At 48.5% G+C, this 27991-nt stretch overlaps 1 protein-coding gene across 3 annotated transcripts; it reads left to right on the forward strand.

The window, feature by feature from the left end:
• Positions 1–27642, forward strand: SLC43A1 (solute carrier family 43 member 1). Of its 3 annotated transcripts, XM_035124893.2 has the most exons (17): positions 1–288; positions 3966–4093; positions 5659–5836; positions 7974–8169; positions 9059–9114; positions 9545–9621; positions 15894–15986; positions 16871–17004; positions 17731–17900; positions 19662–19808; positions 20059–20094; positions 21360–21498; positions 21624–21765; positions 21888–21961; positions 24566–24689; positions 26284–26494; positions 27290–27642. In XM_035124893.2, exons 3-16 carry the CDS (start codon positions 5683–5685, stop codon positions 26476–26478), a joined length of 1737 nt encoding a protein of 578 aa, XP_034980784.2. In that variant the 5' UTR covers positions 1–288; positions 3966–4093; positions 5659–5682; the 3' UTR covers positions 26479–26494; positions 27290–27642. The 3 variants fall into 3 exon arrangements, with proteins under 3 accessions (XP_034980784.2, XP_034980776.2, XP_034980803.2); XM_035124885.2 differs by having other exon boundaries at positions 26284–27642; XM_035124912.2 differs by lacking the exon at positions 20059–20094 and having other exon boundaries at positions 26284–27642.
• Positions 27643–27991: the final 349 nt, after the last annotated feature.

Consider the following 27991-nt stretch of genomic DNA (forward strand, 5'->3'; position numbering starts at 1 on the left):
ACGCCAACACTTCCCGCGCGGGCCGCTCGCTGCGCGCCCTCTCCGACCCCCCAGGCGCGCAACACGCTTGTTCCTCCGGGGCGGGCAGGACCAGGCACCCCGCGGCCGCCGCTGGCGAGACCCGCCAGCGCGGCGTGGCGCGTAATCTTCGCCTAGGTGGAGGGCAGGGCCAGGAGGAGATTCCCCCCCTCCAGCTCTCCACCCCTCCCGAGCGCAGAGCCGGCAGCACCTCGCCAAGGAAGAGCAGGCGCGACTCCATTGCCGCCCGCCGGAGATCCGGCGCCCAGTGTGAGTGGCTCGACTGGACGGGAAAAGGGGCGCGGGGTGGCGGGAAAGGGGCGCGGGGTGGCGAGTGTCCCGGGCGGGGCTCGCCCTGAAAGCCTCCTTTGTGGACTGCTCTCCGGTCTCCAAGCCGCTCGCCTGCCAGGCAGGCAGGGCTCTCCTTTCTACGTGGCAGCCGCTTCCTCTAGCCTGGACTGGGAAAAACAAATAACTTACTTCGGCCATGTGTTGATTCTGCCAGCCATAGATATTTTGGGTGTGCGGGGGGAGGGGGAAGCAGGGACGGCGCGGGCCTGGCCGAAAGCTGGAAGAAAGGGGGGGGGGAGAGAGAGAGAAGCGAAGGGATCGCTTCAAGAGGGAATCGGGTCGCTGGAAAGTGCTGGGAGGGAGTCGTACTAAAACCAATGATCTCCCCTTCACCTTCCAAAATCGGGTGGCTCCTTCTGCATGGAGATAAGGATATTCTGATCGCTCCCCCTCCACCGCCCCCATTTCCGAGTCAACGCTCGTCCTGGAAGGGAATAAAGCGGCAGGATCTCCGGAGGGCACAGGGTACCCCCAATAGAATATTTGAAGGGGCTGGGACCCCCAAAATTGATGAGCATTGGCATTCAAATGGTGTTTGAGCACCGCATCTTGTGAATCTTGTGATCGATTATGCGAGGCGGGGTTTACAGCCCCCCAATGTTTTTTATTCAAGTTGGCCCCCCATACCAGAGGGCTTTGCGGGGTTCATAAAGAGGGGTAGGCGAGGTCACCGAGGAAATGGGTGTTGAGGAAATGGCACCCTGCAGTGCTTGAAACATATGTGGGTTTGCTTAGGATTATCTCCTTCCTACCTGTTGCGATACCCCACTTTGCCCCTTTCCTTGTGGGTGGAGAGGCGACGGGGAGCATGGTTTGGCTTAAGTGGGGCAGTGGGGGGGGGGCGGGTCGGCCCGGCCAGGGCGCTGTGGTGAACTTAAGGCCCCCCTCCCCCCAATCCGAGCACTGCCCTTTAGCAACAACTGGATTCCCTCGACTTAAATCCTAACAGATGTTCTTCCCTCTCCTCTTCTTCACACCTCCGGAGACTCCACAGTTTCCTGGGGCAACTTCTTCCTCCTTTTTTTGCCGTTAGGGCGCTCTGTCTGATGTTCTTCCGCGGAAATCCCATCTTCCTTGAAACTGTTGCCTTTTGTTCTCCTCCGCCAAACTTCAGCCCCTGGCACATGGGAACTTGCAGCTTTTCTTGTGCTCCTTGTCCCCCCACCCCCAGCCCCACCAGGATGCAGATAGAACAGGCTCTCAGCTACATTCCCAAGGGGGCTGTGCTAGATTGTTTGGTGTCCATTGGGCAGAAAGCCTAGAGTTGTGTTCCCCCCACAAACAATAGTAATAATAACTGACAATCTGCTGGTGTGCAGTGCTGCCCAAATGCACTAGCCTGCCTCTTCTCAGACTCTCATATCCCTGTGCTGTCTGCAGAAGATGAAAACATTTCCAGCCCAGGGCCAATGCTGGGTTGACAATGCCCAGCTAGAACCTGCCCCTCTCAAAACAACAACAACAACATGTTCCACAGATTTCCCACCATAATCTCCAACCCTTCTGTAGGGGAGAATGGGGGTCCATTGTAGATCTTGCCGTCCTCTTCCTAATGGTCTTTCTTAAGGCCAAGTCACATTATTCCTTCTGTCTTGGTGGGGGAGAGTTTCTCACACCCCCTCCCACCTTACCACCATCAGAGCCAAGAAATGGTTGTTTGAAGGTTTGTGCATACACCTGAAGCAGCCACTTTGGGGCATGGCAAACCCATTCACTGCGTACATGCTGTCATCCAGCTAGTGTGAGCGAGAGAGTGATAGCATGCAATGTGTTGATGCATCCTTGTTTTTAATACACCTGGATGTCTGACAGATTGGTGCTTGCCAAGCCAACATTTTAAATTGCAAGTTCAAGTGTGTGTGTGTGTCTAAATATAGACTTCTGGAGAAGGTCGCTTCCAGGGTTTGGAATGAATGATGCAACTTTGTTTCGATGTTCTTACATCTCCCTATTTGTTTTTATTGCAACCTTGCGATGGTCACATGGAACTTCTTTCCCTCTTCTGAAGTTTATCGGCTAGAGTGGCTTTGCGCAAAGGAGGACAGCAGCAGAACTTTGGCAGGGCACACAGTGTTCAGAAAAGCTGAATCTATTGCAATCCCCTCTTCCGTTAGACATCTAGGAGCTTTGCCTTCCTTTGCAATTTGATCACCTTACCTTAAGGGGTGTGTGGAGCACAGGAAAGAAGCAGGGAAACTTAGATGGACAGCAGGAGATACAGGCACAGTAAACCTTGGGGAACTGTGCAGAGTGCAATAGCCTCTTTCTCTCTCCAATGTTTATTTCAGCTCCCATCTTAGTTAACAAACACTGGTGCCCAGATGTCTTCCGAGTTTTCCTTTCCTTCCATAAGAACAGAAGCTTGCTTTCTTTTAAAATGAAATTTCAGCATCTCTAGGGTGGATTCAACTGAGTTGTTGCACTAGCAGGAGGAGCCAGTAGAACAAGTCACGCTAGTGCAGTGGGCTGCCTCTCTCTGCAATGGGGTTCTGGGTGGTCTCGAGAAGAGGGGAAGATCATTCTGCCTGGCAAGCAGAAAGGCTTGTGCTAACAGAACAATTGCCTTCCCACAACTTTGAATTCTGAGCTACAATAACATGCAACCCTATGGCATAGCAGATCAGCATATTTCACAGCGATTTTTCTCTAACGCTGCTGGAAGAGACGGGAAAAATATTTATTTATGTATTCCTTAGTTCTATAATTCATACCCTTTCCTTCTATAACAGGATGTACTCAGAGGAAATAAGAGAATAAAGACATGGAAACGTACTTCCAGTCAAATGGCTCAGCCTTCTCACCTGTCTTTGTTAGCCAATTGCCTGAGGAAAAATTATGGGGCAGCAATAGAAACATTCCACCCTTGGAATTCATTTCTCTTTAGGGCAGGAGTGGGGAACTTTTTTCTGACCAAGGGCCTGGAGTGGGTGGGGCCAAACACGTACATAACCACACATCCTTAACAAATGCACACATACGTTGCTGCTCTGTTCCCTCTCCTTGTAACCAGACAGTCACACACACACAACACACATTACATACACACAGGCCCCTTCTTTTTCCTGCTCAGCTTCCCTCTTCCTCAGCTAATCTGTGTGGAGTGTGTGTGCATGTGTTGGTGGAGTTATTTTATTATGAAACTAATGCGCACAGTGACAGTCACCAACTTGGAGGGCTTTAAAAGTAAGTTAAGTAGGTTCGTGAATGACAACCCTACCCCTGCCTACCTGTCCTCATCTCCTTGCCTCCCTTCATTTCTGTTGAATGGGACACCTTTTCAAAAAAAAAAAAAATCCACCATGTTCCCCGTGTTGACAGCACATTCCCGTAATGGTGGTTTCCTAACCACTTCAAGCAGCAGCTGCTTTCTGGCATTGTTTCCCATAGGCAACACCTGTGTTTACAGCTCCTCTTTCTTTTGCTTCCATGCAAAATCTTGTGGTGGCCACATTTCCTTGGTCTTCTTTCTTCTTTTGGATCTATCAACACCCCCCTCCACCCCCCCTAATGTTGCTTGTTTACAAATGCTGCTGGGTTGAGTGTCTTTTCTGAATTCCATTGCCAAGCTGTTTGCTTCCCTTTCTACCTTGCCACAGGAAGCGCTAAATCTTCTGGGAGCTCCGCTGTATCTGTCGAGCTTCAGAAGTCTCGGCCCCAAATGCTCAGAAGCAAAAGGCTGCCTTCAGGACTCGGGAGCCCAGCATAACACTTGGAGCCCTTACAAGTAAGGATAAGGTTCTGCGGTTGAGCAATTTGGCTGGGGCACTTGTAGTTAAGTCTCATGAGGGAGTCATGTTTTCAAGCGTTCCTTTGCAGCTCCTAACATTTGAGCTTTCTGCTTGCTCATAGAACATTTTGCCTGCATTTTACAACAGCGCTTTATGGTAAGACAACATTAGTATCATCCCGTTGTTTTAGATGGGGACTAAGATATAGCAAGGGACGTGGGTGGCGCTGTGGGTTAAACCACTGAGCCTAGGGCTTGCCGATCAGAAGGTCAGCAGTTTGAATCCCTGCCCGTTGCTCGGTCCTAGCTCCTGCCAACCTAGCAGTTCGAAAGCATGTCAAAGTGCAAGTAGATAAATAGGTACCGCTACAGCAGGAAGGTAAACGGCGTTTCCATGTGCTGCTCTGGTTTGCCAGAAGCGGCTTTGTCATGCTGGCCACATGACCAGGAAGCTGTATGCTGGCTCCCTCGGCCAATAACGCGAGACGAGCGCCACAACCCCAGAGTCGGTCACAACTGGACCTAATGGTCAGGGGTCCCTTTAACTTTACCTTTAAGACATAGCAAGTTGTTTATGGCCGCTTTGTGAGTTTGTGGCAGAGGGGAGGTCTTAGTCACACTTACATCATACATCTAAAATGCATTGGCTTTCCCCCAAAGAATCCTGGGATCTGTAGCTTACTCCTCATACAGCCCAGCATCTTCAACAAATGACAGTAGTTGGGATCCTTTGGGGGAAGCCATGCATTTTAAATGTATGGTGTTATCATCCTGAAATAGAGGCCTCCTTGGTTCACAGCTAAAATATCACACAGATGTTCAAACTGTGCCCAGTTCACATGTGTAGCTGGATTGCTGCCTACCCCTGATGTAAATATAATTAATTTAATATCTCCAGGGAACCCATGAGCATCTATACACATGTTACAGTTTGCAGACATCCAACTGAGCATGTAGAAATCTCTCCTTTTGGGTTTTAATTCCGCGTAGAACAACTCCACCTGCCGCCATGCTATTTTGTTTGCTCTGTCCCTCAAGATCTGGGTGGCTATATGTAAATCTTTTTAATTTCACATTTCTTCCTTTTTAAAAGGGATTTCCAGAGTGGTTTAACAACCAATCTCTTTTCCCAGGGAATTCTGGGAATTGTTGCTCTCAGAGGGGGTTTCCTAAGAACTCTCAGCACCCTCAATAAACAGCCCTCCCCAGGAATTTTAGAGGGAAGCCATGACTGTGGTATGATACTGCTTTAAATTTAGAGTATATATGGGCCCTTAGAGCAGTCAGTGGCTGGCAGATCGGCTATATGCTCTTGCAGGGAGGGTGGGGTTGCAACTTTCTTTGCCGTTCTTACCCCTCTGAATGGCTGCTGTTGCCAGGCTCTCCTTCCCTCATAGGAAGAGCCACAATGCAGCTGAGTCGTCTGTGGGAAATCTGGGCACCAGATCCCAGCAGCTACTGCACACTGCTCCCCCATCTCTGCTTTGCTTCAGCAACGGCTGTTTTTCATGCCTCTGATAAGACTGCCGGGTGTGAGAAGTGACGTCTACCTTCCTTTTCAGCCTGGTCTCCGAGTCCAAGGGAAGATGGCGCCAAGCCTGCACCAGGCGTACCGGCGGCGCTGGTGGATGGCCTGCATCGCAGTGGTGGAAAACCTCTTCTTCTCTGCCGTCCTGCTGGGCTGGGGCTCCTTGCTCATCATGCTCAAGCACGAAGGGTTCTACTCCCATGTATGCATAGGTGAGACGGGAAATCCCAGGGCGCTGCTTGGACATTTATGGTGAGGGAGAGAGTGGGGTAAGGCAGGTGAAGAACGTGGTAGGGGCTGGGGAGGGTGAATTTCAGAAAAGATCCTGTCCGATGGTTTCCAAAAAGCTCTGCAGAATCCCTTCCTCACATTCTGCTCTTTTGAGATACCTAATCATCACAAGGATGTTTCTAACCAGGTCAGGCTTCTTCTGGCCATGGGTCTTGGTTGGAGCAGAGCTTTTATGAACCAGCCTGATAGAGAATGTTGTACTGTGTGCAGTAGAAACTCTGGTGTGGGTATGAGACCAAGCAAAAGGACACATCCGCTTCAGCCTTGGTAGGGCTGGCATTCAACTGCCTCTGGTTCTACCCTGTCCTTTTGATACTGCACACAATTTTCTTTCATTCCTATTTTTTTTGGAAATAATTTTTATTAGTTTTCAGTTACTAAAATCCAATATAAACCACATTTTATCAATACCAAATTGCAGTTCAAATTCAAATATAATTATACTTTTTAAATTAAAAAGCCAATTGTACATTTCGTGTGACCCGCCGAGCGTGCTAGATTTCAAGGTAAAATAATTTTATTTCATCCTGCTTCCGAAATCTTATTTAATCCAATTACATTCCGTCTTGATCTTAATCCCTTATCAACAGCTACAGAGTTTTTGACTTCCATTCGTATTAACACATTGAATGAATTTTATTTCTGCAAAAGGAGTTCTGTATCCTTGCACACAATTTTCTTGATTGTAATCTGTTTCTGATACTGTATTTTTATATCATAAGCCACCCTGGGACTTCTTGGAAAAAGGTGGGTAAAAAATCAAATATGTACTACTGCTACTACCACTACTACAAGGATACCTAATTCATGTGTCTTCCCCACCCCCTGCATCAAGCATGTGGGGTTTGTGTGACTGGCTGAAAGTCAAAGCAAAGTGGCATGTTAGCCTTATCACATGGAGGCTGTTTGAGAGCTTCCAGACAATGCCATAATACTGATGCCATCATAGCACACAGAGTTAGGACGCCACAGACATCCAGATCATACTTTTCATCCTTATTTATTTAATCTATATCCTGTTCTTCTCAAAGGCGCCCAGAATGTCAGACAAGGGAATGGTAATTTATTATTATTATTATTATTATTATTATTATTATTATTATTATTAAGAACAACGAAAAGCTGTTAAGAAACATTCTAAAAACAGTGCAAAACTTTCACAACCTGTGGTCTCTGGGTTGCCGGGCACAGTATCTTACTGCCATCAAATATCAGGGTAAACAATAATGTTCTTAAATTCCTCCTGGAAGTCAATGAGGAAGTCAGACACGCCTCACTAGGGAGGGTTCTCCACCAATGGGGAACCACCTCTGTAAAGGCCTTGTCATGGGTCACCACAAACTTGGCAGCCCTCTGGGGTTTCCCCCCGCTGAGGTCGGGAGTGGGTAGGGCTGGTGGGGAGACATTCCACACAGTGTGTAAGCGCAATATGGCAACTATGGCTACCCATTAGGGCAGTAGTAGGTGGAAGCAATCACACAGAGGCTGTTTCAAAGATTCTCCACCTGATAAACATAGCCTACGGGCCTGTCTTGAAGTGAGAGTGCCTGGTTCCCTCCTACAGGCCTCGGGGCACGACACCTGTCCCCCTCCCAGGATGCTAATTTGCAAGCCACAGGTGGCCATCTTATCTTCCGATGGGGCAAAACTTTAGAAACACCTGCTCCCGTTATAAATCGAAGTGACACCCTCCCTTCTCCAAGGCCAAGCCCTTGCCCTAGGGACCCACTTTCCCCTCACACCGATTCCATATCTCAGGTAGATTCCTTCCCTTGACCACAATGTAAACGAGGCAACCTTTCTATAGCTTTACAGGTTCAAGGCAGCACTGATACTGGGTCCCCAACCTTCCTCCTCCCCAGGCTCTGTTGCTGACCCTGTTGTGGAGAAACACAGATTCTGCATTCCCTTCAGCACACCAGGGAGGAGGAAAGATGAGCAATGGGACCTCAGGGGTAGAGAGCAGCCTGCTTGCCCTAGGACACTGGGAGTGTGAAAGGGAGAGATTCATAGGAGAAGGGCCGGTCTCTGACCCAAGCTGCCTCTTTCTCTTCCTAGGTGCGAATGACACCAATGCCACTAACGGCTCAGCTGCGACTACCTCGTCTCACCATTGGCCCATTGGCTGCGTGGAGCAGGAGGAGATGCTCAACCTGGGCTTCACCATTGGCTCCTTTCTACTGAGCGCGGCCACTTTGCCTCTGGGGATCCTCATGGACCGGCTTGGCCCCAGGCCACTGCGCCTGGTTGGCAGGTATGGATCAGAGACCAATGGGGAACCTTTCTTCAACCGAAGGGACTTTCTGGACAGTGTTCTGAGGGCCACTTTCCAGGGTTGGGTGGGGCCAGTGGCAAAAGTGGACGGAGCCAGTAATGTAGGTTTTACCTTTGTATGGCAGGAAAGTTTTAGACGTGCCCCTTTCTCTTCTCTATCCGGACAAGCAAGAGGCATTAGCAGAGTTCAAGGACACATTCCAGCCAGGCAAAAGCACTGAGGGGTGAAGCAGGCCCAGGGAGGGCTGTGGCCTAGGGAAATTTTTGAAGGCCAGATAGAGAGACCTAGAAGGCCAGATTTGGCCCCTGGGCCTGAAGTTCCCCTCCCCGGTCTAGGGACAGTGACAAATTTGCCCTGAGGGTGCTGGCAAGTGGGTTCTTGTTTCAAAGGGGTCTGGAATAGTGATAGTAATTTATTTATTTATACCCCGCCCATCTGGCTGGGCTTCCCCAGCCACTCTGGGTGGCTCCCAATAGAATAATAATAATAGCGATAAAACATCAGTTACAGGCAGGTAGCCGTGTTGGTCTGACGCAGTCAAAATAAGAATAAAAAATCCTTCCAGTAGCACCTCAGAGACCAACTAAGTTTGTCGTAGGTATGAGCTTTCGTGTGCATGCACACTTCTTCAGTGTATATTTCCTTGACATCTGATGGGAGGGCCTTCCACAGGGCGGGTGCCACTACTGAGAAGGCCCTGCCTGGTTCCCTGGAATGGCAGGGTGGGGTCCACTGGATAGGCCACGGAGAAACTAAGAATGGGTTGTGGTTTGGGGGGATGACTTCCTGACATGGTTGTGGGGCATCTCATTGAAGGCATGACTTAGCCTTGCATTGTTCTCATGTGTCTGTCTTGCTTTCTCTGCAGTGCCAGCTTTGCTCTTTCCTGCAGTCTCATGGCCCTGGCAGCCTACAAACCACAAGGTAAGACTGGCCATGTGCCACTTTATTTTCAGTAGCAGTGTGGAGAATTCCCCCCTCCCCCCTCCCATCAGCAATGAGGATGGTTCTGCAGCGTCACCCCTCTTGACCGACTCCCATGGCCCACCCTCCCCCTCCTGCTGTGCCTCCACAGTAGGCAGCATGTGGGCATGTGCAATGGGGCTTGCAAAGGAGAGTTGCTGCAGAAGCCAGGGCTGGATCCCCCTTTCTGGCTGCTGAAGCCTAAAGACGATGCGATGGCTCTCCAGGTTGCAAACTGTTAGCCTGCTCCACCCACTTCCCTTAGCAAACTCGCATGGTGCTCTCAAGCCCTGTGGACGTCACCCCACTAATGTTTGTGCCACCCCCATTCTTTGCGGCACCCCACTATCTCATTTGTGTTCAACCTACATTTCTGTTCTCTTCCTGCTAGTTCTTTCCCCACTGATTTTCCTTGGCCTTTCCCTGAATGGCTTTGGTGGGATCTGCCTGACCTTCACCTCCTTAACTGTAAGTATGGGGGAAAGCGACAGATTCAGGGCCGGCTCTAGGGGTAGGCTGGGTGGCGCCGCGCGGAAGCTGTGCTGCGCCCACCAGGGTGGAGGCGCCGGAGCGATCTCCGCACCACGGCGGCAGGGCGCCTGACATGCTTGAGATGGCCCTGGACAGATTGGCCCTTTTGCTGCATAAAGAGATGGGTGGCGATAATAGGAGATACTGGAACAATATTCTTCACCTATATTCATTCCAAGGACATTGGAGAGCAATTTCGTTGTTCCCACAAGGGGACAATGACAATAAAGATTTATCTTATCTTATCTATCTTATCTTATCTTTCCACATGGCCTGAGTTCAAGCTGAGTTTTAAGTCAGGAGTGGGGAACCTGTGGCCCCCTGGGTGTTGCTGGGCTTCATCTCCCTTCAACCCCACCCAGCAGGACCAATGGACAGGAACGATGGGAGCTGTAGTTGAGCGATCTCTGAAAGGTCACAGATTCCTCATCCCTCCTTTAGGGTCTGTCTTGTACTTGGTGGCCTCTCTCCCATTTTCACAGTAGCTGAGAGAGGTGGGTTACATTGCCAGAACTGTACAGCTTCCCCCTCCTTACCTGTCCTCCTTCAATAATACCGCCCCAAAAGACAGATCTTATAAAACCTGCAGTGAAAAATAAATAGCTCAGAATGACGTTGCAAATACATAAAGTTTACAGTTTAAATCTGTTTTTCATTGAAAGATTTTTCATAGGTAACAAAAGTACATTCAATGTCTCTGTTTTCAAATGGTAGAAATTGTAATAGGAATTGATACTCCCAAAATTTGGGAGTATCAATTCCTATTACAGAATCCTTCATACAGGTCAGTTGCAGTCAGTTTGAGGCCTTTTTTGTAGACAATGTGGGGTTGAGGGAGAAAGAGAGATGGGGGGAGAGAGGAGGGAAAAGAGAGAGAGAGAAATAAGAGGGGGAAGGTGAGGGGCACATTAAACTTTCATTCTTTACATAGTATATGAGTGGAGCTTTTTTGTCAGTGTCGTGGGGATAGGCAATATGCAAACACATACACACATTTATAGAATCATAGAAGAGACCACAAGGGCCATCCAGTCGAACCCCCTGCCAAGCAGGAAACACCATCAAAGCATTCTTGACATATGCCTGTCAAGCCTCTGCTTAAAGACCTCCAAAGAAGGAGACTCCACCACACTCCTTGGCAGCAAATTCCACTGCCGAACAGCTCTTACTGTCAGGAAGTTCTTCCTAATGTTTAGGTGGAATTTTCTTTCTTGTAGTTTGAATCCGTTGCTCCGTGTCCGCTTCTCTGGAGCAGCAGAAAACAACCTTTCTCCCTCCTCTATATGACATCCTTTTATATATTTGAACATGGCTATCATATCACCCCTTAACCTTCTCTTCTCCAGGCTAAACATACCCAGCCCTGGTTTATGATTTGGTTTAGGCTAGGATTTGGCTTCATCTATTGAAAAACACTCTTTTTGCTTTTTTTTAAGAAAAGCACCATCCTCATTGAACTCAGACAACCCCCTTCCTCAACCTGATGGCCTCCAAATATTGCTGGACAACAACTCCCATCATCCCTGATCACTGGCCATGCTGGCTGGGGCAGATGGTAATTGCAGTCCAACAACATCCAGAGGGCACCAGGTTGGGGAAACTGCAGATGATAATGATGTAATGCCAGGGAGATCAATGAGGACAGGGCTCCTGTCTCTTTAACCCTGGTGGAGAAGTGCAGCTTTGGGCACCTGTGGCTTTCCGAGCAGGGTGTGGCGTGCAAAAGTTGAACCTGCCAAAGGCTCCCTCTTTTGTACAGCTATTAAGCATACAGAAGCCCTGTCCTTGTTTACAATTGCAGGCAGTAGCTGTTACTTGTTTCCCAAGGAACAGGGCAACCAGCAGGAAGAAACGGGGACGCACACAATGATTGGCTCAGAGGCAAGGCGTGGCAGGGGCAGGGCACTGCACAGGACTGGCAGGGTGCCTATCTATACTTTGCCACAAGTACAGTCCTGCAGTCCTGTGTCAAGGCTGAGTATGTGGCTGCAGGAGTACTTAAGAGAGGGCAGAGACGGCTTCCTTGTCATTTGCATTTCTCACTGAGCTTCGCTGCATCGCTCAGGAGTTGTGTTTTTCTTCTTTGATACCATTTTGATTTCTTTCATAATTTCTGCTAACTCGAGGCAAGAACTTGGGTAACTGGAGCGCTGGGCGCCTCTCTCATTTCAAACACAGCTGCATATTTGCTCGTATCTGAGCTTAGGCATCATCTTTTATTCAGAGCTAAATATACCGTGTTCTGTGTCTGAACACCTGCTGGGAATCTCAGCCCCACTCCCGCAGTTGAGGCTGCGAGGAACCCAGAAGGCGTGATTTTTACGTGGGGACATCCTATATCCACTCTCAACCATCAGTTTACATCTGTGCTCACAGACTGCTCTGTGATCATCATCGATCCCACACTTCATGTCACTGCCATGGTGCAAAAAACTAGATCAGATGCACGAATCCTCATGATATCTAAGAGGAGATACCAGAGATTTCCTGCTGCTGTTAGTATTGTTAGGTTTCTGAGATCTGCATGTAAAAGCCACGATGATCCATGAACTTATAGAATGGAAATTTGGAGGTTAGCCTCTTCTGCTCAGAACTTGCATATTAGTATTTATTTGTCAAATTTGTATACCGCCCTGCATCCAAAGATCACAGGGCTGGGTGACAGACGAGACTCTTAAGAACAACCCCTGAGCCAGCTGAATCAGGCCAGTGGCCCATCTTGTCCAGCATCCCGTTCTCAAATCTTGTTGCCTGGATTTGAGCACAAGAATCTTCTCCCCTCCTGTGGTTTCCAGCAACTGGTATTCTGAAGCTTCTCTACCTCCAACTGGCTAATGGCTAATAGCCAACCTCCAATGGCTAATAGCCATTGATAGTCCTCTTGCCTTTGTATAGTAAGCTATGTTCCAGCTATGCACAAGTCAGGGATTGCTCTGCACACTGAAACGCATGCCCATTGTTCAAGGACATGTTCCAGCCAAGCAAAAGAAGTCAAAGGGGTATAGAGAAGGACCAATGGCAAGTTTGACCTGGGAAGAGTCCCAGTGGCCAGATAGAGAAGTTTCATCCGGCCCCTGGGCTTCCCTGAGGGAGACTCATGTGTCTGAACACTTCCCCATGGAAGTAAATCCTTGTACACAGAAGACAAATGTCTCACATCGCCTTACCCACCTCTTTGTGTGGAGGACCATTCAGTCATGTCAGCCTTCATCTGCATTTTGAGGTTGTACTTCTAGAAACAGGCTTATTTCTTCTTTTGCTGCATTTAAAAGCAAGCGAGGAAAGCAAAGCTCGGCTGCCGTATGGGTGGGTTGGCACAGGGAAGGACACCTACACAGGATAAAAGCACAAAGAAATAAGTAGTCTCCCTTTGAGACCATAATTAAAAGCCCAGGTGTTTGTTTTCTACTAAATCTCACCGTCCCGCTAGTTCTCTCACATGCCTTGTTTCTCTGTGCTGTGGTATAATTTGCGTGATTTATGACGGAAGTATTGGCAACAAGTTAATTTGAGAAAAACCCGCCCTCGTAAAACTCAGCAATTAAAGTGATGCAAATCTGTGTGGTGGAACTCAGCCCTGCAGGTTGAGACATTTCTCTGCTCTGCATGCGTGTCTTCTTTCCAAGTGCAGAGGGTGTTCGTGTAAAATGTGAAGCCCCTTTTACTGGTTGCAAGAACACCTCTCATACAACTTGTCTGTTTTGGCATAGGGTGTGCATGTTTCATTGCGTAATCTGTCTCCTGTTCAGGTATTGGGAGGGACATGCGTGCCCTTCTCATTTCTGTTGTGTAAGATTCCAGGGAGTGCAAAGTTTTGAGGACAGAGCCCTGTGGGTGACATGACCTGGGAGAGGTGACCCTGTGCCTTTTAGAGCCATGTCAAAGAGGGCATGTTGTAAGCATCTCACCATCTGGGACTGAGAAGGGCTGCACTTACTGGAAGTCCCTCTCATTATACTTTTTTTTAAAGGCACAAGAACCCTTTATTCCTGTGCTACGGTCACCCTAGCACAAGGTTTCCCAAACTTGGGTCTCTACCTGTTTTGGGACTACAACTCCCATCATCCCTAGCTAGCAGGGCCAGTGGTTGGGGGATGGTGGGAGTTTTAGTCCAAAAACAGCTGGAGACCCAAGTTTGGGAAACCCTGTCTAGATAAGGCCATGTTGCAAGGTCCATGTTGGTTATATGGTAGGAAGAGTGGGAATCGTCTCCCACAGTTTGTTTGTCCCTGTTGTGCCAAACCAATCTGTGCTGGCAGAAAGAAAGGGAATATGATATTGAGGAGGGGGCAGGGAGACACCTCACTCCCTCTGTGGTGGTGTTTGCGTGCATGCTCTGATTATTTCCAGTTCTTTCCAGAACACATAAGGAATGGTGCTTGCCTTACTATTAGAGCACAGTGCCTTCTTGAATAGGCAGGCAAAACCACTCACAGGGTACATATACATGAGCTAGGAAGGGTAGTATCTGGCCAATCAGAAGACAGGGTCGAGCGCCCCACCCCCTTCCCCCTTGCCTTTGGCAAGGGCATATGTTGAAGAGCTGGAGTGTGGCAGAGTCTTCCTGTACGCCACTGTTTACCCAAGCAAAGTGCTTGGTTGGCAGCACGCCACAACCCCGGGGCTGTTGCAAAGGAAAAACAGGTGGATAACTAGAAGGACCTCCCTCCAAGTATAAGCATATTTTCTTGAGAGTGGAGTACAAATAGCTCAGTGGATGTAAATGTTTGGCACTTGGAAGGTCCCAGGTCCAGCCTCGGACATCTCCAGTTGAAACAGTTCTAGTCATAGGGCTGGGAATTTTATCCCTGCCTGAGATATTGGGTGGTCTCTGGTGGGTCAACAGCCTGACAGAATATGGCGACACCATATGTTCAGTTATCTCTCTCTGATGCTGGTGTAAGCTTACATCTTACTAAGGATTCTGAGGGCCACAGCTGTTCTATACCCCACCTTGCATTTTTTAAGATGCTGCAATCAATCTAGAAATTGGAGTTTCCCTTCCGGAACAGGAAAATAAATGGAAGCCAGGTTATTATTTCTCCTGCTCCCCACTGACTTATACACATTCATACCGGGAGATTTCTTAACTCTTCACAACACCAGAACTCCCCTCCTGATAAACAGGTGGCTTTTTTGGTGTCTCTGAGGCACCCAATAGTTTTACCAGCCTCTGCTCCAGTACCTTAAACACCAGCTTGATTTGCAGAGATTAGAAGACAATAGTGTTTATCTTTTCTGCTCTTGGAAATTAGCCACATCTTTCTCTGCTTTGTCTTACTGTGGATTAGTAAATCTGGGCTAATGACTATCACTTCCTAGTTCTCCACTTGCAACAAACCACATGTATCCAGATCTTCTGCATGTACCCACATACCATTCATTTTCGTTCATGCATTCACCATCCATTTTATTTGTGTGCGGCTTTTCCACACACACACACACACACACACACACACACACACACACACAAATCATGCTCAAAGTGGCTTACAATAAAGAAACAGGGATGCATTTCAAACAAACACGATAAAACAATATCATAGTAACACAGCAAAACAACATAGCAACAATTTCATAGCACAGCAAAACAAAAGCAATTTCATAATAACACAGCAAATAGCAAATATAGTAACATACCAAAAAAACCACATTCCAAAACTGTAAATATAGCATTCCTTAAAGAACATGCAGCATCCAATAGCAAAAATGACAAGGGAACTTCACATTTCCCCCTTCGTCCTAGAAACACCCCTCCCAAGATGAATTGAAAGAGCGAACTAAACCCCACTTTTTACCTTCTTTGCACTGAACTTGGTTAAAGTTGCAACACTTACCTGGGATTAAGCTCCCTTGAACTCTCTGAGAAATACTTCTACGGTAAGTACTGTAAGCATATATAATTTGGGCTGTAACACATGTTGGATAATTAAGCTGTGATACATTTATGTAGAATGTGCCTCATCTGTAGTAAATGAAAGCTCAGAATGAGAGATGCAATGAGAATTTGGAAAATAAACAAAATTCCAGCCGTTTGGTGCCTGGAGGGTAATAATCCTCCAGCACAGCCTTTGGAGCTTCCATGGTGTTCTGTGAAGTTCTTGAATAAGGCAGAAGGAGGACTCTAGCAGCCCTATAGAAGAAGCCCTTGAATTGGAGTGGAAGCAGGACATTTTTGCTAATTGTTTTCTCCTTTTGTTTCTCCTTAGCTGCCCAACATGTTTGGACACCTGCGGTCCACCTTCATGGCCCTCATGATTGGCTCGTATGCTTCCTCTGCTGTTACATTTCCTGGGATCAAGGTATGTAGCAAACCTGAATCACCCCAGCTGCCTAGTGTGGAGTGCCCCACTATTACTTAGGACTCGAGGCAGCTCCCAGATCATAGCTGTCAAGTTCTCCCTTTTCTAAAGGGAAATTCCCTTATGCTGAATAGGCTTCCTCGCGAGAAAAGGGAAAACTTGACAGCTATGTCTCAGATGTATGCCTGTGTGGTTCTCTCCTGGCTGACAGAGCCTTACAGTTGATAATATTTCCTCCATTAGACCTGTTAGGGGTATTGAAGGGAGGCGTAAGGCGAGGCAGGGTGGAATCCAGGAGGCATTGGTTGAGTTCATACATAACACTAAACCATAGTTTGCTTTATCCATGGTTTGTTCAACAATCCACAGGGTGTCTCTCACATGAGCAAACAAACCCTGGCTTTCTTCTCTGATGCTTGGTCCCCCCCCCCAAGCTGCCCTGTGCTTCTGTAGCTTGGCAAATTTCTAGGGTGGGGTGGCCAAGCAAACCATGGTTAAACAAAGCCTGTTGGGTTCAGACAGAACGCTACACTTAGTTAAAGCAAGCCATGGTTTCTAAACCAACAACAAACCATGGCTAGTGCTAGACTGGGTTTGATGCTCAAAGAAAGCACACGTTGGCTAAAACCAATCGTGGCTTAGTGTAGGGTAGCCAACATGGTGCCCTCTAAATATTGCAGGCTGCAGCTCCAATCTTCTCTGACTATCAGCCATGCTGATTGGGGCTGATGGGAACTCTGTGTTCTCCAGGTGTTCTGGACTACCTGTTGGCTTCCCCCCTTGATTCTACTTTGGGAGACTGCCCAAGCCCACCTGAGGCCTCCTCTGCCGCCCTCTGTCTTCTCCCACCCCTTCATTTCTGTCTCCTGTCCCGTTGCTGTTAGCTGATCTACGACAGCGGAGTTTCCTTCATCACCATTATGCTCGTCTGGTCAGGCCTGGCTTGCCTCATCTTCCTCAACTGCGTGATCAACTGGCCCCGTGAATCTTTCCCGGCTCCCGAAGAAGTCAGCTACATGTAAGCAGCAGCCGGTTCAGCCTTAACTGAGGAAGGATGCTCCTGTTCCTGTCACCTGGGGCAGGTTGTCCCGTGGGCAGAGAGAGCTGCTTTCTGTGAGGGAGTGGGGAGGTGGCTATCCCAATAGCAGCAGCACTTTGGTTTGGGCAAACTGGGCAGCTAGGTCTTGCAACCCTTTCTGATTTCCTAGGAGACGGGCACTGTGGAAATTAAAAGGGTGGCTAAAACTAGCTGTCGGGTGCTGCTTGGAGTGCCAAGCCGGGGGGGGGGGGACACAGGCAGGGCGGCAGCAGTGGGCCCTGCCAGTCATGGCACATGGCGAAGGATGCCAGCTGCTGCTTCTGAACCGTGACCCTGAGGCACTTCTACCACATACGCCTGTTTCCACTCTAAGCAGTCCACAATATCTGAGGCTCAGTTTTATCCCCCCCCTTCAGCCCAACGCAGCTCATAATTGGGCTTGGGCCCATTGGGCTCTCCCACTACTTCAGAGGTGGACAGGCTTTAGCCTTGCGGGATCCACTTCATTTTCCACTAGAGCTGTGGCAGCATGTCCTGTTTTGCCGCTTGAGGCAAAAACCGGAAATGCCACCTTCGCCTCTGCTGCTGGCGGAGAAGTGGCACTGGCACCAATTTCCCGTGAGACAAGATGGCATCCATCATAGTGCAACATTGAATTTCTCCCTTGGGCAAGCATGTAACCCTCCCTCCATGTCCCTGAGATAGGAAGAAGATCAAACTGAGCAGCTTAGCCCTCGACCACAAGGTGACGGGCGACCGGTTCTACATGCACGTGACGGCTGTGGGGCAGCGGCTGAGCCAGAGAACGCCCCGTCTCGACGGGCTCTACCCATCTGTGGAGGACCTTTACCAAAAGCCCGTGAAATCCTCTGATCGTGAGTGCCCCCTCATCACATCACCACAGCTCCCCAAGAAGGAAGGGAATCCCGGCCCCCCCTGGCCTGTCGAACAAAGCCTGCGGTTTGGTTCGGTGCCCGTCTAGTGTTTCATGGCTTGCACACAAACACACACAGGTCTCTTGCAGGTCAAGGGCCTTCCTCGAGGCTTCCTGAGGGATGGGAAGTGCTATAGATTTATTCCTGAAAGCCTTGGGCCTCTTGCGTCAGGCTCCGTTCCTGGCAGTGGCTTCAAGAGCTGAGAACAGGCCCTGGCATCTGGCTCCATCTATTGGCAGGAGCAAGCCATTGCCGTTTCCTTTTGACATCTGTCTTGCTCTTGTGAGGAAAAACAACTTCTAGGGAGTGGCTGGGCTTTCTCTGCCTGCATAATGCGAAGGAATTAAAACTCGAGGAGGAGGTTACTCTAGTTCATAGCAGAAAACAGGGCTGAAGCCCATTCCCGAGTCCATCCTTTATATATATATATATATATATATATAAACAACAACAACCCTTTCCTGTATTCAGGCATAGTACACTAACTACACACTGTCCCCTTAAAGAGTCTCACCTCCCATCCCATATACCAGAGGAATCCCCTACTGCAGTCTGGAGCAGGCATCCCCAAACTTTGGCCCTCCAGATGTTTTGGCCTACAACTCCCATGATCCCTAGCTAACAGGACCAGTGGTCAGGCATGATGGGAATTGTAGTCCAAAACATCTGGAGGGCCAAAGTTTGGGGATGCCTGGTCTGGAGTTAAGAGTCCTGCCAGGGAGGTGTATATAGCCTTGTAAATAATCCAATGGAAATTGCCAGCAACTGTGTTGAGCCTGAATTCAAAAGGTAAAGGTTTTACAAAAAAAAAACCCACCCCCTTCTTGTTCCCTAACAAGGCATAATATACAAACCTTTGAGTCTCAGAAGTGCCTCTGTGTCTACTAAAGCTCACTCTCTGAAATGAGAGTGAAGCTAGTGCTTTTCCATGAGAGCTAGACACTAATCTTTCCCATCATCTTTTTTGGTGTTTGCCACCCGCAGGGCTGTTCAGATGAAACGTCCTATGCCTTCACCGATGAAGTAGGATTGCCCTGTTAGCCCAGCCAGTGTGCTCCATGTTGGTGTAGGGGGATGGGCAGCAAGTGGAAAATCCCACACCCCCATATACTTTAAGCGGGTGGCGCTGTGGTATAAACCACTGAGCCTCTTGGGCTTGCCGATTGAAAGGCCGGTGGTTCAAATCCCCATGACGGGGTGAGCTCTCATTGCTTCTGTCCCAGCTCCTGCCAACCTAGCAGTTTGAAAGCATACCAGTGCAAGTAGATAAATGGGTACTGCTGCAGCAGGAAGGTAAAACGGCTTTTCCGTGCACTCTGGCTTCCATCAGTGTCCTGTTGCGTCAGAAGCGGTTTAGTCATGCTGGCTACATGACCCAGAAAACTGTCTGTGGACAAACGCTAGCTCCCTCAGTCTGAAGCGAGATGAGCGCCGCACCCCAGTCGCCTTTGACTGGACTTAACCGCCCAGGGGTTATTTACCTTTTAAACTTTACCTTAAGTGAACACAAGATTTTGCTCTGCTTTGTCCATCTGCTGTGCCATATCAACCCTCTAAATTAGAAAGGGGAGCCTACAAATGATTGACCCCGTAGGCCCCAGCCCAGCATAGCCAGTGGCAGAGCTTATTGGTATTGCAGTCCAGGGAAACTTGAAGTTTTCTCCCTTCCTGATCTGTATTCTGTGCTCTGTTTGGCTCCAGGTGCCACCTCCTTCCGCCGCAGTGTCTGCTCCCCCATCTTTCTGTGGAGTCTCTTCACCATGGGCATGACCCAGCTGCGTGTCATCTTCTACATGGCAGCCATGAACAAGATGCTGGAGTTCCAAGTAACAGGTGGCCAGGACCCTGGTGAGGACTGATAGTGGAAAGATTTCCCAGCAGCCAAAGCACACCGGGAAGCAAAGGGGAGAAAGATGGGAGTTGGGGGAGAATAAACAACATAGGAGAGTGGAAGAAGTATTGCTTGCAGGGTAACCTACATAATAATTGTGTAGAGTTGCCAGGGGAGTGAATCCGGGTCTGTTGGGACAAGGTCCTGGTCCAGTTACTGTGATGCAGTCTTGTTCTTCTTTCCTTCTTCTTTTCTTGGGCATTCCAGTTCCAGAAGAGTTGGCGGATGAAGCTGAGGCAACAGGTAGGAACCTTCATGGGAGACGAGCCTAGTGCAGACCTTTCCATGTATGTGTGCGATACACAAACCCTCTGTTCATTGCTCTGCCTGCCCAGACTTTGAGTTGGTTGGGAACTTCCATTTCCTAGGAAACAAAGCCTAGAGTCTCCTTTTAAAACCTCAAAGCCGCTTCCCTGCAAACATAAAATGGTTCTCGGCCCTGCTTTGGAAAATTTAATAAGTCCAAGTAGCAATTTTTCACAGTGGCAAGTTATGAGTGCTGATGGAGCAGAACTGGCCCATCTTGACTGATAACCAGAGCTGCCTCTGCAGCTGCTGTTATTAATAAATGAATTACCTTTTACATGTGTCTCAAAGCAACTTACAAACAAACCATAAGAACAGCTAAAAATAGTTTAGAAAATTGAAGCAATACAAAATGAACACCTAAGGCAAGGAACCTTTCCTTCCAGCCAGAAAAGCTTGTCAGAGCAAAAAATGTATTCAGTTGTTTCTGGAAAGTACAGATAGTGCTGTATCTCCATGGGGATGCTGTTCCATGAAATAAGGGATAACAACACTGAAAGCCCTGCTCTGAGTTACTTTACTATGGGGCAAGCTTCTGATATTTTTGACCCTTTAAGGAGAAATTCTCCAGCTGAAGGCACTGCCCTTCTGGGTATATAAGGGATAAGACAGTTTCTCAAGTAACCTGGTGCTGAGCTGTATACAAAATGGAGAGACTGGAAATGGTGTGTGTGTGGAGTAAGTTTTATCCCATGGGAGGAATACTGGGTTTCTGGTCCTTTGTCCAACATAGTAGGAGATGTTAGGAGCTGTAGGAGCTGTTAAGTGGTAGTTCATTGGTTTACAATTTTGTTTTGTTTTTTTTATCTTTTGATTGTTAGCTGCTTAGGATGGGCCCCTTTTTAAATAAAAAAGCTTCCCTGGGGAAAGTGAGGGCCAGACTGGATTAGCTGAGAGAAATAGAATGGGAAGCAGGGACAAAGGGTGAAAGGGTGAAATGTGGAGTGGCGAATTCATGATGTGTGGACAGGCCTAGACCAAAGCATTTCCCCATGGCAATTGGTAAATACTTCCCACATCATCTGCACTGGGTGCAAAGGATGATTATTTCTCATATGTTTGTTCCACCCTGCCTCCAACGAGTTCAGAGTGGTGTGTATAGGGCCTCTCAGATGGCAGTCTAACAACTGCTGCTTAGCTTCAGACGAGGAAGTCTTTCAGACTGTTCTCTCTATCCTACCCCCTTTCTTTTTGCTGGGCAGTTGGCTTCTACTCCTCCATCTTTGGTGTCATGCAATTTCTGTGCCTTCTCACCTGTCCCGTCATTGGCTACGTGATGGACTGGCGCATGAAGGACTGTGTGGATGCACCAGCGAACATCCACAGCACTGGATCGGCAAGGTGAGAGTCACAATTCCCCTAATTTCAGAAGCAGAATCGGTATGAAGACCAAACCTGAATGCTCTCGGTGTGAGGGTGTTGATGCAGTCACAGGGGGCTGACCGGTTCTCTTTTCTTCTTCTTAGGACCGAGACAAAAGGAAAGCCAGGCAAAGTTCGCTACTGTAAAATCCAGAAGCTCACCAATGCTATTCGTGCCTTTGTCATCACCAATCTCCTGCTGGTGGGATTTGGTATCACTTGCCTGATCAACAGCCTCCCTCTCCAGGTAACCTCTGCCCCACTTCTCATTTCACCCATGATGCTCCTTGGCATATGGCCTCCCTCTGACCCTGCCCTTCATCGAACCAGCCCTGTGTGGCTTCCTTCATTTTGTTTCTTTCTCCACAGTATGTGACCTTCATCTTTCACACCATGGTGCGTGGCTTTTTCCATTCTGCCTGCGGAGGTCTCTATGCCGCTGTGTGAGTTTATGCCACTGTGTGGAGCACCTTTGCCCTCCCAGCTTCAGAGTGGGAGCAAGATTATGGTCAGCACCAGCTTCCCCCCCAACCTGGTGCCCTGCCCTCCTGATGTAGTTGAACTCCCATCAGCCCCAGCTAGAATGGTCAGGAGAGAGGAGGGCTTGCATTGTGCTTCTTACGCTACACCAGGGATATGGAAATCTCAGGCCAAAAAAGGCCTCTTACGAAACTCTTTCAAACGTGGATACACCCTGATTTGGATCTAGTTTTAGTTTCCCCCCTTTTAAACCGTAGTCATGATATAAGCCAGGGCAGGATTTTTAAACTTTGTAAAATTTAAGACATACCCCGAAAATAAGCCATAGGTCTACCTGCAGGGTGCTGGATCGAGGAGCCGGTCTGCAGGGTCAGCGTCCAGCAGCGCCGTGCTGGATTGAGGAGGTGGTGTTCCATGTGGCGCTGCTGGACGCCGACCCTGCAGGCCACTTCCTCGATCCGGTGCTCAGCGCAGCGCTGATTGGCGCCGACCCGGCAGGCCGCCGGATCCACTCTGCTGTAAAAAGCACAATAGCAATGGCGGCGGCAGCAGCAGCAATTAAAGGAAAGCTGAAGAACCTGAGTGAAAACGAGGAAGAAAGCATTTAGACGAACTGGATGAAAAGAGAGCAAAAGCGGCCGCCGCCCACGCCATTTCCCCGCTTTGATTTTTTTCAAGGCGATCGAACGAAGCAATGCGGGAGCCTGATTGGCCTCGGATCGAGGCAGACCGCAGGGAAACCGCGGGGGGGGGGGGAGCCGGGAAGCGGCACTCAGCGTCCGGCTGCAACTCTGCACCTACAGAAGCGAGGTTTCTGCAAGGCATCCAACATGGAAGGGCGAGTAGGGAGGCTGGAGGAGATGGGGGCGAGGATCGTGGCCCTGGTGCAGAGCGCACGTCGCCGGCACGCTGGGTCCTTTCCCTTTGGTGAGTGCCGGCCGGCAGCTCCCGGGCCCAAGGTTCTGCCTAGCGCCGGGGCTCCTGAGAAGCCTTGCGAGGGAGGAAAGGAGGTGAAGCCGAAGCCACTTCCACCGCCTCCTCCCCCTCCTCCCCCTCCTCCCCCGCCTCCTCCTCCCCCTTTGCCATCGCTGCCTCTTCTCCTCGCTGCAGCGTCTCCCGCTCCCGGGTCCCGCACACTGAAGCGCGGGCGGATGGAGGTTCACTCTGCATAGGATTGGGCTGCCCTATTGCCTTTAACCCTCTTGCGGGGCTGGAGGGAGGAAGCAATGCACAAAAGGAGGCGCAGGCATGTGATCCGACTGTGCGCTTTGGTTTGGGGATCTGCCGTTTGGGTCAGTTAACTTTCGTCGCCTCGCTCGCGCACAGTGCCATCCTGCGCATTCAGTGGCACGCTTTACCCCCAGGGGAAATGTGTGCGGCGGCAGCAGCAGCAGCAGGATCGCAGCCAAAAGCTGGTCCCTGGCTGTCAGAGCCCCGCTGAACTCCACGGGGCTTTCTTCTGAGTTAGGAGCCATAGGATCGCGCTGCAAGTGGCTGGGACTCTGCAGCCTCCTCTGTTGCGCGTTTAGAAGGAAACGCAGCAGCAGAAGCGGCACGTCTTTATATTTTGGGGCCATCTGATCCGGGCGTTTTTTTAAAAAAATAAATCGAATAAATGTAGATTGCTGTACCATACTTAATAAAAAAATAAGACATCCCCTGAAAATAAGCCATAGTGTGTTTTTTAAGGAAAAATAAATATAAGACGGTGTCTTTAAAAAGGGGAAACACGGTATGTGGCTAAAGCACAAGGCATGGGGAGAGTTCCACAGGAGGTGGATGAAGCAGGAGAGACAGCCAAGTGGGCTCCTTTTCCCTTCCTAGCAGCAGCTTCCGTTTTGGAGCTGCAGAGCAAGACCGTACAGGTGGGGGAGAGGGAGGTCCCTGTGTGTGTTTGCATTCTGGTAGGATTCTCTGCCATTCCAAAATCTCATGTTGTGACACCTGTGTGAAGAGCAGCTCTGCTCTCTGGCTCTACTCATTGGCTGACAGGCAAAGAGAGCTGGAAGGGAGGAGGAGGAGGAGGAGATGCCCTATCGGCCGGCTTTCCCCTTCTCTTTATCTCCAGTTATCTTTTTCTAAAGGCAGAGTATCTTCCCTAGCAATTGAGAGTTTGAGGAGGGGGAAAGGAGCAGCAATAAAGAGGCAGTTTATATTTCCGTTTCTGTTGCCAAACCTTAAAGCGGTTCCTGCTTTTCAGTAGAAGCTGTTGTTCATGTCACTACTAACTTTGTCCATTCACACATTCTTTTCCTCTTCCTGTTCATAGATAGACATCCTTATATGTTTCACATGTCCTTGCTCAGCCTCTGCCAACCTGGTGCCCTCTAGATGTTTTGTACCGCAATACTTTTTGGGGGGATTTAAAACACAAAGCAATCTGGAGGGAACCAGGTTGGCGAAGACTGCTTTAAAATATGGAAAGATTTTTATACCTTTTGAGCAGCTGATCCACTTCCCAGGTATCTGGAAGGTGTGTGCAGTGGGTCTTGGGAGTGGGGGAGGGTTGTTACTAGCTTCTGCGGCATTTTGAGTCTCACCCTCTGTATGCAATTTCTGGTTGCCAGGTACCCGTCCAATCACTTTGGTACATTGACCGGTCTACAGTCCTTGATCAGTGCTGTATTTGCTCTCCTCCAGCAGCCACTCTTCATGGCTATGGTGGGACCACTACATGGTGATCCCTTTTGGGTGAGTTATGGCTTCTCGGGATGAAGACCGAGGTTGCTTTCTCTGAGGGATCGCAGCAAACTTTTCATTTGCAGAGTGGATCCCGTTTATACTTGTGCACTTCTTTTAACAAAGAAACAAGCCTAAGCATTTGTGCATTCACCCCCACATCCTGCAAAAAATGAAAGATTCGCTAACATTTTAAAAACAGTTACAAAACTACTCTGCCAGTGTGGAGAGGTTGGTAATGTCACATGTGCTGAGCAATAGGTGCCTGCTGCAGCCAGCTTTGTGCTCTGACCCTTTCTCTAGCATGCTGGTGCAGTGCGGGAAAAGGAGCAATCACAGGATGGGGGCTGAGTGGGCATGTGCCTGTGCATCATTACATTGGCTTGCAGTACATTTCTGAGCACAATTCAAAGTGTTGGTTCCGACCTTTAAAGCCCTAAACAGCCTCAGCCCAGTATACCTGAAGGAGTGTCTCCACCCCCATCATTCCCGGACACTGAGGTCCAGGTCTGAGGGCCTTCTGGCGGTTCCCTCCCTGCGATAACTGAAGTTATAGGGAACCAGGTAGAGGGCCTTCTCGGTGGTGGTGCCCACCATGTGGAACGCCCTCCCATCAGATGTCAAGGAAATAAACAACTATCTGACTTATAGAAGACATCTGAATACAGCCCTGCTTAGGGAAGTTTTTAATGTTTGATTGCTTTATTATTATTATTATTATTATTATTATTATTATTATTATTATTAGCAGCTGGCCCTCCACGCGTTGCTGTGTGTTAGTCTGTGAGATGGAGGGTAATAGCCCCTCTTCAGATCCCCCTGAACCTCAGAGTCCCCCTGAGCCGAGTCGAGATACTGTGGAGAGGGCAGGTTTCATCCCTGTGTCTCCCCCCACCCTGTTCTGACCCATTACCTATCCCTGCCCTCTATTCGGGCCCCCATCCCCTCCAGGCAGGCCCCTACCTCCACTTAGCAATGTTGGGCCTTGTTGCTGGAAAAGGCCTGTTTTCAGTTGGTTTGGCCTTCATGGATGTATGTGAGTAGTGGATCTTGTGGTGGAGGAGGGGTTTGTGGGTGTGGTGTAGATTTCACAGGAAGGGAGCTGTGGGAATAATGCCACTTGAGGGCGCTGTTTTACTTTGTGGAAAAGCAGGTCTGTACCTGCGCAGGTAAGAGATGTGAGGCATCCAAGGTTCTGCGAACACTTGGGAAGTGGCATGGATCGTTGTGTCCAAATTTCAGGGGGATTGGTCAAGCGGTTACCGAAAAAAGTGGAGCCCACAGTTTCACCATTTTTACATTTTTTTATATATATAGATTATTATTACATGCGGAAGCAGCAGGATGCATCCTTCTAATTCATTAATGGGGGGATATTAAAAGTTTCCTTTCCCTTGGCTTCCTTTTCTAAGTTGGGACTTTAAAAGTTTCCCTTCTCTTGGCTTCCTTTTCTGAGTTGGGACTTTACAGTGAAGACAGTATTCCACTTTAAGGGCAGGCCAGGAGGTGGAGCCAGCATTTTCTCTGCCCCTCATCAGCATTTAGCATAAATGTACATCACTGGGTATGCACTCATGTTACCGATTCTCCTTGGCCTTCTCCCCAGGTGAACCTTCCCCTCCTCATCTTCTCTTTTGTGGGCTTCCTGCTTCCCAGCTACCTCTACTTCTACCGCCGCAGGCTCCTCCAGGAACAGGCAGCCAAAGAAGGGATTCCAGATCAGGCGAACGGTGCCCAGATGAAACTCCAGGACAATGCAGCCACCAATGGCTTGTTGAGCAATGATGCCACCACTGTATAAGCCATGGACAGGGAAGGTGGGGAGCTTGTGAGTGACAGAGAACAGAATGTGGAATCCGAGTGCTGAGCAGATGGAGTGAGATGCTATTAGAGGGGGGAGAGAGGGGGAAATACTGTGACAATTTTATATTTGGGAACTATGAAAATAACCGAGGTGCTTTTAAATCTCAACAAATGCATATCTATATTTATGTCTATATTTTATATATATCTATATACAGAAAGAGAACTCTATTTTTTTTGCAGAGTATTTTAAACAGCCCTAAAACTTTTTAAATAGATGCTAGGGCAGTGAGCATTAGAGGACTAGAATAGTTTATAGAAAGGTCTCTCTCTTGCTGACAGGTGACACATCATGGTGCCTTATGTCTAGTTCACACCACTTAGCCAGCACTTTCCAATCATAGTCTCAACATTCTGAGGTTGTGCTGTCAAATTACCCTTTTCGCTTCCCTCCTCTCTGCCATGGTGGTTATTGCAGATGCAATCAAGGGATGAATGAAGCCAGCCATCCCCAGCCTGGCGCCCTCCGGATGTTTTGGATTTCAATTTCAACTAATTGACATCATTTGTAGATCTGGAGGGCGTTAAACTGAGGAAAGCTGAATTAACGCACACAGGTGTCCGTCCAATTGTATTGCTTTTCTCTCTCCCAGCTGCTGTTGGGGATTCAATATTGGGGCATCATTTTACAGATGACACTGCAAGTCCTCCCTCTAATCTAATCCCACACCAAGCTTTTTTAAAACAAGTTTATCTCGTCCCGAGACTAAACTCTGCTGGCCTCTTGAAAGCTATGTGTCTCTCTACAGGTTTGGACCTTCTCTTGACAGCAGTTATGACAAGATGTGCAAATTACAGAACTGGTTCTCAATTACACTGGAGAGGATGTTAATGTAACAGGATTTGTAAAGGAGGAGAACAAGAATGTAATTTTTAATGACTTTCAGCTGAATTATATCCTAGCAAGAGCGACTGTAGCAGTGCTTTCTAGAGGCTGGATTTTAGGTATTACACCAGGTATGTTGCCAGACTCCAACAAAAAGACTTATTTATTTATATTTAAATTTCTAGCATTGCCTTCCTACCAAAAATTGTCCTCAACATGGCTTACAGCAAGACAATCAATCAACAATAAACCGAAACCAGTTTTGGTTCGATTTTATTACTAGTAGTATTTAAGCTTCTTAAGTCGCTTTGTACAAGTCACTCAAAGCAGCTTGCAGTAAAATACGCAATACAATATATGAAACACAAAGTCATTTAAACCAAAGCACAACATGAGTAATTTCGTTGTTCCTGCAAGGGGACAATGACAATAAAGATATCTTATCTTATCTTATCTTTAGGTAATCAAATCATAAAAGCAATATCTCCATCCCTTAACACAGGGGTAGGTAACCTCAGGCCTGTGGGCCGGATGTGGCCCAATCGCCTTCTCAATCCAGCCCACGGACGGTCCGGGGATCAGCATGTTTTTACAGAGTAGAATGTGTCCTTTTCTTTAAAATGCA

This window comes from Zootoca vivipara, chromosome 1 (assembly GCF_963506605.1).
Source record: "Zootoca vivipara chromosome 1, rZooViv1.1, whole genome shotgun sequence".
Taxonomy (NCBI): domain Eukaryota; kingdom Metazoa; phylum Chordata; class Lepidosauria; order Squamata; family Lacertidae; genus Zootoca; species Zootoca vivipara.

Coding starts and splice junctions, on each gene's coding strand:
- SLC43A1 (XM_035124885.2), top strand. CDS start 5,683: ATGGCGCCAAGCCTGCACCAGGCGTACCGGCGGCGCTGGTGGATGGCC. Junction 9,115..9,544: donor GGCAGCCTACAAACCACAAG/GTAAGACTGGCC, acceptor TCTTCCTGCTAG/TTCTTTCCCCACTGATTTTC. Junction 9,622..15,893: donor TGACCTTCACCTCCTTAACT/GTAAGTATGGGG, acceptor GTTTCTCCTTAG/CTGCCCAACATGTTTGGACA.